We start from the raw sequence: 16481 nt of genomic DNA, 5'->3' as shown, positions 1-16481 counted from the left end.
AAGTGGGACCATTATTATTTTTAGTTGTAGTGAATTTTGGAAAGGATATGCATAAAGGGCTATTTGTCAAAGTTAAGGTCTAGGTATAATACAGTGGTATTTTTTTGGAGCTTTCAAGGCCCCATGCCATTCCTGGGGATTTGCTCTGCTTGCTCTTACCTCACTAACAAGTCCATTTCTTTACTGGTATTCAGAATTTCAACATATACTGAAGACCATGAGACATCTAGCCTCATGGACTAAAAAACTACTGGATTCTTGAACCTTCTATTCACAGCCAGCCATTGTTGGATTATCCGGATCACAGCCTGTAAGTAGGGTACTTACAATATGCAGAGAAATTTACTGGGAAAGACCTGTTTACTTGGATAGAAATGATCATGCTGGAATTCCCAATTGAGCAATTTCCAGGCAGAGCAGAGTATTTTTTTCCATGGATGAGTTTCCTGCTTTTTGCTCCTACTGAAAGTATTTTAATACTGTGGAATAAACAACAGGAACTTCTGTTAGGATTGGAAACCTTTTAGCTATTTTCAAAGGTTCAATGTTTTAAATTTTCTTATCTGTTTGTCTTTCTCCTTTCTCCATGTCACAGAGGCAGAGGGTCAGCTTGACAGAGACAAGGGTCTCAGAGGACACTTGAGATAAATATGCTTGAGTCTGAAATAAGGAAACCAGTTTCTTCTCTTTAACAAGTACAAACAGTGCATGGTAATTTACCAGTATAATTTAACAGCATGCCATTATGCCACACAACTTCAACAGACATTGCCTGAAATACCTCAGCTCAGATTCAAGACTATTTTTGTGCTATATTACTTTCTAAAAACCATGCAAAGTTTACTGTTCTTATAAAACATGATGGTTTAATTATAGAAAACAAAGATATAACATTTTCCTGCCATCATTCTTCTGCATGCAAATATTAAGTTAATACATCTTTGGATTGTTTTGTGTTAGAGTGCCAGATTTTGAGTTACTGACTTGATTTTCATGAAAAATCATTAAATGAAATTTGGCTTGGAATTAAGAGCATTTCCAATGACCTTCAAAGCAGTCCTAAACATAATTCTGCCATTTGTATTACATATTTATGCAAAGCAGTATTCTCAGAATTGATGATTATAAAATCAAAATATTGAACAAGTCTAAAAAAAAATAAAACTAAGGTGTTCTGCAGTATCAAATATCCAGCCAAGATTTAATTCTTTGTGTACAAATAAACAAGTACATCCATTTTACTACTATATATATATTTTTTATCTTTATAAACACTTTAAGCAAAAAGTGAGGAAAGGGTTTATTTTAGCTTATATGTAAGCTTGTCTCTTCAAAGGAAGGAGACATTTACCAGCCTTCTACCCAGAATGCTGGGAAAGGATGAAGTTTACAACCTGGTGGTCTTTTACTCTCTTTAGGGCCAGGCTTCACCCAAATCCTCCAGACTGTTATGTTTGTTAATTCCAGATGCACCTTGAGCATTGATTCTAGGCCATAAATCCCATCCTTATGAGAGATGCCATGAGTACTTTACAACAGCCTAAGTGATTTCTGTGTTTTTAGGCCATGACAATCCTGAACTCCACAGGCATCGTTTACCTCAGCCATTTTCTTTAGACCCTTTATGCTTTCCTCATTCTCCCTAGACCCTTTGCTTGAGCATTGTTTCTAAGTAAACAGAACCCATTTTTATGGAAGAAGCCATATGTACTTTGTAAAGAATTTCAATGCTAAACATGTCTTAAGTTTTGTTGTATACACAGGAAGGACTGTGTATACACAGGAACCATTTTCCAAAATTGTACTATCTTTACATATGGGTAAAATACACCGACTGGAGTAAGAGTCCATAAATTTGAACCAGTGACTGCTAACTAAAGTTGTACGAAACCAAGTTTCATTCTTGCCAGTCCTTGGATTGTTTCACAGCTGGCCGTGATGCTTGCAGGGAGCCCCATAAGATTTGAAGTCTCAGAGAGGTAAAAACCTACATGGAAAATGATATTCCAATGGATTCTGTACTGTTTATATAAAAACTATAGATGTAAAACAGATGATTATTTTATGAATTTAAAACTACCAGTTTTAGCCTAAAAACTTCTAGACTGGCAGCCATTGGAGATCAGAGAAGTTTACCATCTCACCACCTATAGCACAGGTGGTTGAAGGTTATTATAAAGATGACAATATTCAGTTGATTAGAATCACTAATTGATTCAGTTGAAAGAATCACTAATTGATTCAGTTGAAAGAATCACTAACTGTTTCTAATAAAGTCTAAACTGCCATAGACTAGATTACATTAATATAGTACATAAAATGAGTATCAGACAGTAGTTAGTGAAAACTTACCAAACAATGTTAGATACCACATTCAAGGCCTTGCACTGACAATTGTAGTTATCTTCACCAAAATCAAGTGGAACAAGAAACTCAACCCAAGATTGGCAAAGAAATACAAAATACTTAAAGGCTGACTATAGCCATCTTAAATGCACAAGGAAAAGGGATTCAGTATGCTGTAGTCATATGATAAATAGGTAATTTATAAACATAAGCAAAAGAGATATTTTGCTAGTTAACAAAGTTAACAGATTTCTAGCCTATAACATTGAATCTATAATATTGTGTTGATTTTTTTTTGGGTGTATGCATTCTCTGCCTTATCATTTTCTGTTATTTCTATTTGTAAATCTTTTAAAAACGTCTACTATATTTAATATCAGAGAGATCTATCCTGAAGTCAGTTTACTGTTTAGAAAATGTTCCCAGCACTGAAATCTTCTTATAATTTTTTTTTAAAAAAATTTAGTTTTATTCTCTCTATATATATGAGTGTTTTGCCTGCATGCACCACATGTATGCCTTGTGCCCACTGAGGTCAGAAGGTGTCACATCACCTTGAACTTGAGTTACACGTGTTGTGAGCTTCTATGTAGGTGAGCCATTTCTTCAGCCCCAACCTGTTCTAATGTATGCAGATAGCTCTTCAGTCCTTTTTTCCTACCACCCTACCTATGTTTCAAAACATTTCAATAGTTTTTACTGATTCACCAACTGTTGTGACACTCTAGCTAAGTAGAAGTCACATTCCTTTTCCTTTTCACTGTTTTGATCGTTTATAGCTTCTCATAACTAGTTTCCAAACTTCTGGTTTAGGGCTTTTGGATCTATTATGGGAGACAAAGTTTTCTAGAAATTCCATGATAGCTAGCTTCCTGGGGAACTTATTTTTAAATCCAAAGTCTTGATCCACATTCCCTCTCTGCCCACGAATATTTTCATCTTTTTGTTCTCTCATTGTCTTTTGCCTATCTAGTACCACTGTAGTTATAGACATCTTCATTTTTGGAAGAATTTTGCCAAATTATGTTTCTGTTTAATATTGAAGAAGTGCTGACGAACTATGGATATGGTATAAAACTTGAAAATGCAGATGTTGAAGAAGTAATAGGAATCTGATTTTATTATTGTTGTTATTATTATTATTAATATTTAATCTTTTTACAGCAAATTATCAATAGAGGGAAAATTTCTCTATTTAACAAATCTCACCTATTAGAAAGACAAAATAAAAAAATCTTAAAAAAAATCTTTACAGCTAATATAGTAATAATTTTGAGAAGCTCAAGGTTTTCTAAGACTGGAATAATGCAAAACTATCTGTTCTCGTGGTTCTTAGTATACAAAGTATAGGTTAAGGAGCCTCAACCTGAAAAACCTAAAATCCATAATGATCTTAAGTCAGAAGCAGCTTGAGCAGCAATATAGTACTCTCAGCAAATATTGGAATATTTACCAGCATAATAAAGCAAGAAAAGAAAAAAAGTGTAGAGATTAGAGAATAAATAAAACTGTCTTTTATAGGACATGAACGTACCAAAAATCCATGTAATCTACTGAAATATATATAAAAATTGATTAGATTTAGCAAGCTGAGAGCAGGGGCACACAGCCAAGGACACACGCAGGAAGCTGCTAGAGGAGGATCACAAGTTGAAAGACCTTGTCTCAAAATATAATAAGGGGCTGATAAGATAGCTCAGCAGGTAAGAGCACTGACTGCTCTTCCAGAGGTCCTGAGTTCAATTCCCAGCAACCACATGGTGGCTCAGGACCATCTATCTATAAAGTGATCTAATGCCCTCTTCTGGCAGGCAGGTATATATGCAGACAGTTTACTCATTTCTTTTTTAACTGTTTTGTTTGTGTGTTTCTGTTGAAGATTCTGTGTACATTTCTCCAGTATCTTCAGATCGTATTTAGAAATGAAAAAGAATATTTAGAGAACTCACTAATGCTACTTCTCATGTTGTCTTTAAATGATCTACCCTTTCTGTCTACTTTTTAGAAACTTTGTTTTTGTTGTGTTATGTCACACCTTCACTCTCCACCCTATCTTGGTCTTTTTTTTGAACTCAGTTATTTTTGTTGGCTAGTCTCTTTTTTTGAGATTCATTTATTTTTATTTTATGTGTGTGGATGTTTTGCTTGCGTATATCTCTGTATACCACATGTTTACAGTGCCTGAGGAGGCCAGAGAGGACATAGATTCCCTGGAACTGGAGTTAGATACACTTGTTAGCTACCCTTTGAGTGCTGTGAACTAAACCTGGGTCCTCTGGAAGTATTTTTACCTTCTCCATCTCTTTGTGTTTTTTTCTTTCTCTTTTTTTTATCTTTCACTCCTCCCTTTCTTTTTGTTTTGGTTTTGCAAGACAGGGTTTCTCTGTGTATATAGCCTGGTTGTCCTGGAACTTGCTATGTAGATCAGGCTGGCCTCCAGAGATCCGCCTGCCTCTGCCTCCTGAGTTTTGGGATTAAAGGCATGAACCACCACACCCAGCTGTGAACATGAACTTTGAAGTCAGGTAGACTGGATCTAACTTGTAATCACTAATATTCTGTTTCTGCACACATAAAATAAAAACACAAAATTATTAATATGTAGGTGAAAGGTTTTGTGCAAATTATATAACATATCTATGTGCTTTTGTATAATACATGGGTTCTTATATAGGATAATTATTGTTTTACCTGGAATGTTTGAGATCAGAAATGTTTTGAATTTTGTGTTTCTTTTTCAGATTTGGACCACTTTCCTTTACATGAAGAGCTATCTTAGGAGTGAGATCCAAATCTATAATCAAACTTCTTATACATTTCAGCCCTCTGTTACATCTTAACTTGAAGGTAATGTATACAGTATTTTTGGTAGCCTTATTTTGACGGTGATTCTTAACAGTCACATGTAGAATTTTGCATCTCTGTATCGTGTCGGTGTTCAAAAGTTTTCAATTTTATTGAATTTGGGACTTTGAGATTTAAGTCCTGGCTGCTATGTGATCTGTTTTCATTGTGCCAGTCTTAGGCTAAGTTCTGTCTAGACATCATCTCATTTTAATTTTCACAACCACTTGAGATAGCTTTGACTCATTTAAAGTGAAACTCAAGAAACGTTTTTGTACTATCACACCTAAATATTGGCAGAGCTAAAATTTAAATTTGTATTAATCTTAGTTCAAATCTCACATACTTCCTCATGTTTTCCTTTAATTAATAAGCAGGATTAATGTTTCTGTGACTTTGTCTACTATACAATATCCAGTAGGTTGAACTGTACTTTGATATTACCATAAAATGTTTAGTTGTAAAAGTTGTGTGAGTCTGACCATGTCCTTTCAGGTATCTTTGAGTATCTTCTGACCCTAGAAGATCCTGTTCAGTCTGCAGACTTCAACAGAATCGGAGAACCTGGACAGAGCAGAGTAACCAGCAAGAGAGCCCAGGGATAGCATTAACATGGTGGTTATTCAAGACCTGACTCAGCCAGGGAGACATGCCAAGGCCTGCGAGGTGAGGGTGACCCAGAGGGTAGGAGTTTTTTATCCTGAACTTCTGAGCTGTATAGAAAAACATAATTTGTTGTACATGTTTTCCAACCCTGATACGGTTTTTATAACCATTTGAAGTTACAGTCCTAGCTCTAGTAGGCTCTACGGGAAGGTATATCAAACCTTTTAACAGAACACTTTATTATTTTAAATGTATGTGTATATCACCTGCATGCACCATAGGCACACAGTGCGCACAGAGACCAGAAGAGGACGGCAGGTCTTCTAACTGCAGTTACTGCTTGTGAGCCACCATGTGGATACTGGAAATCAAACCCAGGTCCTTTGGAAGGCAGGCAGATGCTTTTAATCATGGAGGCATCTCTCCAGCTCTGACCCCAGTCCTTTACCTTTGTTTTAAAAATTTGAGATAGGGTCTTGCTAAGTTACCTGGGCTAGCCTTGAACTAGTACCATTCTGTGTCAGCCTTCTGGGACTATAAGTATGTGTCAGCATGTCTAGCATCTTTCTATTTCTGTTTTCCTTCCAATTAAGTAAAAAATACATTATATTCTAAATCTTCTATTGTACATCATTAATGCTATTATAATTTTTGTTTAAATAACTTTATAGAACATCCCCATAAGTACATCACTATTTCTATTTTACAGTTTCAGTGATACAGTATCTTATCACTCAGAATATTAGAAATAGTTTAATATTTTTAGAAAGAGTCTTACTGTACTGCTCTGGAATTCACTCTATAGACTAGGCTGGCCTGAAACTCACAGAAATCTCCCTGCCTATGCCTCATGAATGCTAGGATTAAAGGTGTGTGTCACCATTGCCTTCTGAATGCTGGAATTATGGTAACATGCCACTACATTTGGCTTTATGAAAATTCTTGTTCATGTTTCCTCATAGACATAAGTACATGCCTTTTTAAGTATTACATATGGTTAGGTGACTAGGTCACAAGCTAAATCATTTTTTAAAAAAGGTTTTCTTGTGAATATACATATCTCTATAACAGAAGTAAATGCATAGCTGAGTGATTTGTATCTTTAGAAAGAGTCGACCGTCCACTTTCCAGAAATGCCCTACTCTAAAAGTTTACTACCTTGATCTTTGTGGTATTATTTTTTTTCTTTTCATATTTTTTATTGGATATTATCTTTACATTTTAGATTTTATCCCCTCACCCCATTCCCCCAACCACCCAGGAACCCCCTATCCCGTCCCCCCTCCTGCCTCCACAAGGGTGTGCCCCCACCTACCCCCCACCTCCCCCTCCCCACCCTCGAATTTCTCCCTAGTGTTTAGCCTTCATGGGACCAAGGATCTCCTCTCCCACCCCTGCCTGACAAGGCCATCATCCCCTAAGTATACAGCTGGAGTCATGGGCTCTCCCTATGTGCTCCCAGGCTGGTGCTTTAGATCCTGAGAGCTCTGGTTGGTTGGCATTGTTTCTCTCCTCTTGGGGCCACCAACCCTTTCAGCTCCTTCAGTCCTCTAGCTTCTCCATTGGGCCCCTTGATCAGATCAATGGGTACCTGAGAGCATCCGCCTCTGGATATGTGAGACTCTGGCAGACCTCCCAGGAGACAACTACATCAGGCTCCTGTCAGCATGCACTTCCTGACATCCATATTGGCATCTATCTTTGGTGACTGCACATGGGACGGATACCAAGGTAGAGTGGTCTCCAGATGGCCTCTCCTTGACTTTCTGTCCCACACTTTGTCACCATATTTGCTCCCTTGAGCATTCTGTCACTCCTTCCAAGTAGGACTGAGGCATCCACACTTGGTCTTCCTTCTTCATGAGCTTCATGTGGTCTGTTAGTTGAATCTTTGTTGTTTCAAGCTTTTGGGCTAATATCCGAATATCAGTGAGTAAATACCATGAGTGTTCTTTTGTGATTGGGTTACCTCACTCAGGATGATATTTTCTAGTTCCATCCATTTACCTAAGAATTTCTCGAATTCATTATTTTTAATAGCTGAGTAATAACCCAATGTTCAAATGTACCACATTTTTGTATCCATTCCTCTGTTGAAGGACATCTGGGTTCTTTCCAGCTTCTGGCTATTATAAATAAGGCTGCTATGAACATAGTGGAGCATATGTCCTTGTTATATGTTGGGGCATTTTCTGGGTATATGCCCAGGAGTGGTATAGCTGGGTCCTCAGGTAGTGCTATGTCCAATTTTCTGAGGAACCGCCAGACTGACTTCCAGAGTGGTTGTATCAGCTTGCAATCCCACCAACAATGGAGGAGTGTTCCTCTTTCTCCCCATCCTTGCCAGCATCCACTCTCACCTGAATATTTGATCTTAGCCATTCTGACTGGTGTGAAGTGGTATCTCAGGGTTGTTTTGATTTGCATTTCCCTGATGACTAAGGATGCTGAGCATTTCTTAAGGTGCTTCTCAGCCATTCGAGTTTCGTCAGTTGAGAATTCTTTGTTTAGCTCTGTACCCCATTTTTTAATGGGGTTATTTTGTTGTTTGGCGTCTAATTTCTTGAGTTCTTTGTAAATATTTGATATTAGCCCCCTATCGGATGTAGGATTGGTAATGACCTTTTCCCAATCTGTTGGTTGCCGTCCTATTGACAGTGTCTTTTGCCTTACAGAAGCTTTGCAATTTGATGAGGTCCTATTTGTCAATTCTTGATTTTAGAGCATAAGCCATTGGTGTTCTGTTCAGGAACTTTTCCCCTGTGCCTAGGTATTCAAGGGTCTTCCCCAATTTCTCTTCTATTAGTTTCAGTGTATCTGGCTTTATGTCAAGGTCCTTTATCCACTTGGAGTTGAGCTTTGTACAAGGGGATAAGAATGGATTGATTTGCATCCTTCTACATGTTGACCTCCAGTTGAGCCAGCAGCACTTGTTGAAAATGCTGTCCTTTTTCCACTGGATGGTTTTAGCTCCCTTGTCAAAGATCAAGTGACCATAGGTGTGCGGGTTCATTTCTGGGTCTTCAATTCTATTCCATTGATCGTCCTGTCTGTCTCTGTACCAATACCATGCAGTTTTTATCACTACTGCTCTGTAGTACAGTTTGAGGTCAGGGATGGTGATTCCCCAGAAGTTCTTTTATTGTTGAGAATAGTTCTTGGTATCCTAGGTTTTTTGTTATTCCAAATGAATTTGTAGATTGCTCTTTCTATCTCTATGAAGAATTGATTTGGAATTTTGATGGGTATTGCATTGAAACTGTAGATTGCTTTTGGCAGGATGGCCATTTTTACTAAGTTAATCCTGCCAATCCAGGAGCATGGGAGATCTTTCCATCTTCTGAGATCTTCTTCTATTTCTTTCTTCAGAGACTTGAAGTTCTTTCACTTGCTTGGTTAGATTCACTCCAAGATATTTTATTTTATTTGTGGTTATTGTGAAGGGTGTCATTTCCCTAATTTCTTTCTCAGCCTGTTTATCCTTTGAATAGAGGAAGGCTACTGATTTGTTTGAGTTGATTTTATATCCAGCCACGTTGCTAAAGTTGTTTATCAGGTTTAGGAGTTCTCTGATGGAAGTTTTAGGGTCACTTAAGTATACTATTATATCATCTGCAAATAGTGAAATTTTGACTTCTTCCTTTCCTATTTGTATCCCTTTGACTTCCTTTTGTTGTCTAATTGCTCTGGCTAGGACTTCCAGTACTAGATTGAATAGGTAGGGTGAGAGTGGGCAGCTTTGTCTAATCCCTGCTCTTAATGGGATTGCTTCAAGTTTCTCTCCATTTAGTTTGATGTTGGCTACTGGCTTGCTGTATATTGCTTTTACTATGTTTATGTATGTGCCTTGAATTCCTGATCTTTCCAAGACTTTTAACATGAAGGGATGTTGAATTTTGTCAAATGCTTTCCGCATCTAGAGATATGATCATGTGGTTTTTTTCTTTGAGTTTATATAGTGGATTACATTGATGGATTTCCGAATGTTGAACCATCCCTGCATTCCTGGGATGAAGCCTACTTGATCATGATGGATGATTGTTTTGATGTGTTCCTTGATTCTGTTTGTAAGAATTTTATTGAGTATTTTTGCATCAATATTCATAAGAGAGATTGGCCTGTAGTTCTCTTTGTTTGTTGGGTCTTTGTGAGGTTTAGGTATGAGCGTAATTGTAGCTTCATAAAATAAATTGGGTATTGTTCCTTCTGTTTCTATTCTGTGGAATAGTTTGAAGAGAATTGGTATTAGGTCTTCCTGGAAGGTCTGATAGAATTCTGCACTAAAACCATCTGGTCCAGGACTTTTTTTGGTGGAAGACTTTTAATGACTGCTTCTATTTCTTTAGGGGTTATGGGACTATTTCGATGGTTTATCTGTTCCTGATTTAATTTTGGTACCTGATATCTGTCTAGAAAATTGTCCATTTCATCCAGATTTTCCAATTTTGTTGAGTATAGGCCTTTGTAGTAGGATGTGATGATTTTTTAAATTTTTTTCAGTTTTTGTTGTTCTGTCTCCCTTTTCAGTTCTGATTTTATTAGTTTGGATACTGTCTCTGTGCCCTGTGGTTAGTCTGGCTAAGGGTTTATTTATCTTGTTGATTTTCTCAAAGAACCAGCTCCTGGTTTTGTTGATATTTTGTATAGTTCCTTCTGTTTCTACTTGGTTGTTTTCAGCCATGAGTTTGATTATTTCCTGACATCTGCTCCTCTTGGGTATATTTACTTCTTGTTCTAACACTTTCAGGTGTGCTGTCAAGTTGTTAGTGTATGCTCTCTCTCCATTTTTTTTATAAGCACTTAGAGCTATGAGTTTTTTTTCTTAGTACTGCTTTCATGGAGTCCCACAAGTTTTGGAATGATGTGTCCCTCCTTTTTATTAAGTTCTAAAAAGTCTTTAATTTCTTTCTTTACTTCTTCCTTGACCAAGTCATCATTGAGTAGAGCGTTGTTCAGTTTCCATGTGTATGTGGGCTTTCTGTTGTTTTTGTCATTATTAAAGACCAGCCTTAGTCTATGGTGGTCTGATAGGGTACAAGGGATTATTTCAATCTTTTTGTATCTGCTGAGGCCTGTTTTGTGACCAGTTATATGGTCTATTTTGGAGCAGGTACCATGAGGTGCTGAGAAAAAGGTATATTCTTTTGTTTTAGGATGAAATGTTCTATAGATATCAGTTAAATCCATTTGGTTCATAACTTCTGTTAGTTTCATTGTGTCTTGGTTTAGTTTTTGTTTCCATGATGTGTTTATTGCTGAGAGTGGGGTGTTGAAATCTCCCACTATTATTGTGTGAGGTGCAATGTATGCTTTGAGCTTTAGTAACATTTCTCTTATGTATGTGGGTGCCCTTGCATTTGGGGCATAGATGTTCAGAATTGAGAGTTCTTCTTGGTATATTTTTCCTTTGATGAGTATAAAGTGTCCTTCCTTATTTTTTTTGATTACTTTTGGTTGAAAATCATTTTTATTTGATACTAGAATTGCTACTCCAGCTTGTTTCTTGGGACCATTTGCTTGGAAGATTGTTTTCTATTCTTTTACTCTGAGGTAGTGTCTTTCTGTGTCACAGAGGTGCGTTTTCTGTATGCAGCAAAATTCTGGGTCCTGTTTATGTTTCCAGTCTGATAGTCTATGTCTTTTTATTGGAGAATGGAGTCCATTGATATTAAGAGATATTAAGGAAAAACAATTGTTGCTTCTTGTTATTTTTGTTATTAGAGGTGGAATTATGTTTGTGTAACTATCTTCTTTTGGGGTTGTTGGAAGACTACTTTCTTGCTTTTTCTTGGTTGTAATTTTCTTCCTTGTGTTGGAGTTTTCCATCCATTATCCTTTGAAGTGCTGGATTTGTGGGAAGATAGTGTGGAAATTTGGTTTTGTCATGGAATATCTTGTTTTCTCCATCAATAGTGATTGAGAGTTTTGCTGGGTATAGTAGTCTGGGCTGGCATTTGTTTTCTCTTAGGGTCTGTATGATATCAGTCCAGGATCTTCTGGCTTTTATAGTCTCTGGTGAGAAATCTGGTGTAATTCTTATAGGTCTGCCTTTATATGTTACTTTGACTTTTTCCGTTACTGCTTTTAGTATCTTTTCTTTTTTTTGTATATTTGATGTTTTGATTATTATGTGACGGGAGGTATTCCTTTTTTGGTGCAGTCTATTTGGGGTTCTGTAGGCTTCTTGTATATTTAAGGACATCTTTTTCTCTAGGTTAGGGGAGTTTTCCTCTATAATTTAGTTGAAGATATTTACTGGCCCTTTTAGTTGGGAGTTTTCACCTCATTTATACCTATTATCCTTAGGTTTGGTATTTTCATTGTATCCTGGATTTCCTGAATGTTTTGTGTTAGGAGCTTTTTGCATTTAACATTTTCTTTGACCATTGTGTCAATGTTTTCCATGGTATCTTCTGCACATGAGATTCTCTCTTCTATCTCTTGTATTCTGTTGGTGATACTTGTGTCTATGACTCCTGATCTTTTTCCTAAGTTTTCTATTTCCAGGGTAGTCTTCCTTTGAGATTTCTTTATTGTTTCTACTTCCATTTTTAGATCCTGGACGGTTTTGTGTAATTCCTTCACCTGTTTGGTTGTGTTTTCTTGCATTTCTTTTTTCTTTTTCTTTTTTTTATTCAATATTTTATTTACATTTCTGATCCCATTCCCTTTCCCCAATTTCCCTTCCTAGAAAACCCCTATCCCATGCCCCCTTTTCCTTTTTGCTTTTATACAATTTTTTAAAAATGTTAATCAAAGGCTTTATGAGTTTGGTAATGCTCAACCAGAAGTGTAACCCAATACCCAACCGAGATATATCAACTATCTTTGCCTGTTGGAGACACGTGAACATCTGCCTCCATGTCCCCACCTCTCTTTTTCTCTCTTTCTCTCTCTCATCACCTAGCTTCTTCTCTCCTTCTTCTTCTCCTCTCCTTACTCCTTCTCTTCCTTTCATCTTAGCTCCTCCTACATATCACCCTTCCTGTTAAAATAAAACTTTTCTCTCAAAAATACAATTAGAGCATAATTATACCAATTTGTACCGGTGAGGTACAAGATAGTCTTAATACCCAGTCCATCATTTTGTTGACTAACCAGAACCTCTGTCATCTCTCCTAACTAAAACACTTAGCTCTGAACCTGGGTTTTTTCTTGGCTTTAGAATGAATGTCAGCTGAAAACCATCCTCTCAAATCTTTTCTCTCAAAGTAAATAGCCAGGATTGGTTATGAGACTACAAGTTTTCAACCCCATCAGAAATCCAGAATGACTGAGTTAACTGAAATTATGGGAAGCACAAAGACTAGCTTCTAAAACTTAGCCAATTTTTACAGTCCTCCGAACCCCTGGACAGTCCCTATACTACCGAACATTGGAGCATCTGATCTTCAGCCTTCTGGCCCAGGATCATCTGACAGACTTAGTGATGCAGGATTATTAAGGGCTGATTACTCTGTCTAGGCAGATATAATCAGTCGACTATTCTGCATGTGTGTCCTTTTCTGGACAGTAATTTGTCTGTAGATGGAAAGAGGCAATTCTTGCCTAGTGGCTGTCTCACCACAACTGGAGTAACTCCAAAGATGCTCAATTTCTTCTTAGAATCCAAGACAGGAAGCTGTCAGGAGCAGACAGGTCTCTAATCAAAATGAACATTAATACAGAAATGTTTGTAACATCAATTCTGTGGACTTCTGACATTTTGAAAACCAACTATCCATGTAAGGTAATCTGGACTGTTGTCTGATAACTCCTCTCAGCTATTTCTAAATAAAACATAGAAAACATCCTAGCAATAAACTCCAAGCCTTGAATTTGCTATAGGCCCTTAACTCAAAGGCTAGCCTTCTCAAATTAGTTAAGAATGTTAAAGAAGGACTGCGTCTAAGCCTTGTATTCCTAAATGTATTATACAGGCACAATGCCTATGAGAGTAACAATATTCATCTCACTTTTATATCAGTAAGAAGCTCGTACCAATGGAAACCTTAAATTTGAAGTCAAAGTAAATTTTGTACCATTTAAGAAATTATAACTTCATCTTGATAACAGTTATACAGATTTCTACCACTACGTTATGGGTATGAAATAAATCCTAGCTAATCCTCCCTTTTCCACCAGAACCACTACTTTTCCCTAGAAAGACAGCCCAATATTAACCACCTTATTCCCCATGCCCAGGGAATAAGGGTGCTGACTCTTCATTAACTTCTTCAAGGTGATTATGGGTGTTGAGATATTAGAAGAGGGCCGGGAGGAAGAGTGAATTGATAAGCCTCTGACCTGTGTCTTCACTGCATCCAGATGGAATTCCAGGATATCAGAAGTTTGAGCAGGTCTGCTCAGCTTGCCTGATGAGTAGATACACCAAGGCTGTGTATTCTGCAATATACAATTCTCAAAATAAATTTTAGTGTCAAGATAATTTTTTAAGAGGGCTGACATTTTATTAAAGATGTTGGTTCTAACAACTTTTCTTTTTTTTCCTTCTTTTTTTATTGGATAATATATTTACATTTCAAATTTTATTCCCTTACCCCATTCCCCCCACCACCCCGGAGCTCCTTATCCCATCCCCCCTCCTCCTGCTTCTATGAAGGTGTGCTCCCACCAACCCCCCACTCCCACCTCCCCACCTTCAGATTCCCCCCCACTCAGTGTTCTGCCTTCATGGGACCAAAGATCTTCTCTCCCACCTATGCCCAACTAGGCCATTCTCCCCTACATATACAGATGGATTCATGGGGCCCTCCCTATGTGCTCCCAGGCTGGTGGTTTAAATTCTGGGAAGCTCTGGCTGGTTGGTATTGTTGCTCTCCTCATGGGGTCAGCAACTCTTCCAGCTCCTTCAGTCTTCTCTCTAACTTCTCCATTGGGAACCCTTGATCAGATCAATGGTTAGCTGTGAGTATCTTGCATTTCTTTAAGGGCTTCTACCTGTTTACCTGTGTTCTCAAATTCTTTGAGAGTGTTGTTTATATCCTTTTTAAAGTCCTCTATCATCATCATGAGAAGTGATTTTAATTCTGAATCCTGCTTTTCCAGTGTGGTATGGTGTTCCCGACTTGCTGTGGTGGGAGAACTGGGTTCTGGTGATGCCAAGTAACTTTGCTTTCTGTTGTTTACATTCTTATGCTTGCCTTTCGCCATTTGGTTAGCTCTGGTGCTACTTGCACTCACTGGTTCTGACTGGAGTCTGTCTTTCCAGTTATCTTGGTTGTGTCAGAACTCCTCGGGGTCCGGATGTCTCTGTGATCCTAAGCTTCAGCTGTTCTTGGTACAGTGTCTCCTCTAGGATATCTCAGGATATGGTGTCTCCACGGTAGTAGACCAGCTATGTGTTTGCTGCTCTGAGTGTAGTCGCTCCTCTAGGATGTCTCAGGATATGGTGTCTGTTGCTCTGAGTTCAGTGGCTCCTGTAGGATGCCTCGGGATATGGTGTCCCTTGCTCTCAGGTCAGTGCCCTCTCTAGGATGCCTCCTGATTTGGTTTCCACATGGGAGCAGACCAGCTATCGGGTGTCTGCTCCAGCCACCGGCATCTGGGCGAGGGGGGAAGGGGAGTGGTATTCCACAGGGGTGGGTTTTGGGTGCCAGGTGTGCCCCGCGGGCTCCCTGCTGCCAGTTGTGCTTCTGGGGTGTAGGGTGGTGGGCTAGTGATCCTACCTGCAGCTCTGAGGGCAGTGGCCTCTCTAGGATGTCTCCTGATGCGGTTTCCACAGGGGAGCAGGCCAGCTGGGTGTCTGCTCCAGCCACCGGGATCTGGGCGAGGGGCTCTTTGTGGTATTATAAGAAGTGAATCATAGGTTACAGAGTGGGCGATGATATAATCACAGGAGACTTATAGCCTGAATATATAATGAACAACTAAACAGCAAGAAAAAATAGACTATGCAGTAGACAGGAGACTTAAATGAATATAGTAGCAAAGAGAGTTATCCAAATGGTTAATAGTTGCCTTGTATGCTGCTTAGTCTCAGTTGCCAAGAAAAGCGTAGATTTAAACCACATTATAATAGCATACATCTCATCACGAATGGCTTATGCCAAGAAGCCTGACCATGGCAAGTACCATGACAAATGATAGAATGTGAAGCATCATGTGTATCATGGTGCTGATGGAAGTGAAAATTGGAGCAGGTTGAAAAACATTTTAGCCTTACTCACCAAGTGAATGTAGACTCTATAAAGAATCCCATTTGACGAATGTGCCTAGGATGCATACATGCATCAATGAACACTGCAGTATTACTTGGTCTAGCCAATATGTGAAAATGATGACAATGTCCATCAATGATAGAATGCATAAATCAGTGGAGCATAATATTGAATCAAGGACGACAGGCCTAAAGAATGCATTGTGTTTGTCTTAGATTTTTTATAAACAAAACCATACTGAACAGTGGCATTATCATATTATCAGTGGCAAAACCAGAAAGCAAAGCTAGGAAACCCTATCTGAGATGGGATGGAAGTTTCCATGTGTATTGATGAGGGGCAAGGAGACACTGAAGGCTTATGGGCAAGGAGCTGCTAATGTTCTGTTTCTAGATTTGGTGGGAATTAGATGAAATATTTCCCTTGAATAATTAGCTAAGCTGAATTTCTACATTTTATTTTCTCATGAATATTCTGTTTCATGATAGTAGTCTGTTGAAAAGGGAAAAATATAACCTCTAATTT

General features: G+C 38.2%; 1 protein-coding gene across 4 annotated transcripts in view; it reads left to right on the top strand.

Moving 5' to 3' along the window:
* Nucleotides 1-16481, top strand: part of LOC117694591 (uncharacterized) — a 102499-nt gene that overhangs the window by 8323 nt on the left and 77695 nt on the right. For 2 of the 4 annotated variants that reach the window (XM_076919058.1, XM_076919055.1), the window contains exons 3-5: nucleotides 195-310; nucleotides 5088-5193; nucleotides 5686-5856. In XM_076919058.1, the coding sequence (XP_076775173.1) occupies nucleotides 5803-5856 (54 nt within the window). In that variant the 5' untranslated portion in view covers nucleotides 195-310; nucleotides 5088-5193; nucleotides 5686-5802. The remainder of the gene's footprint in view (nucleotides 1-194; nucleotides 311-5087; nucleotides 5194-5685; nucleotides 5857-16481) is intronic. The other 2 variants (XM_076919056.1, XM_076919057.1) reach the window with 1 other exon arrangement.

Source organism: Arvicanthis niloticus, chromosome X, assembly GCF_011762505.2.
Source record: "Arvicanthis niloticus isolate mArvNil1 chromosome X, mArvNil1.pat.X, whole genome shotgun sequence".
Lineage (NCBI taxonomy): Eukaryota > Metazoa > Chordata > Mammalia > Rodentia > Muridae > Arvicanthis > Arvicanthis niloticus.
This window is presented reverse-complemented; position numbering and strand designations above follow the sequence as displayed.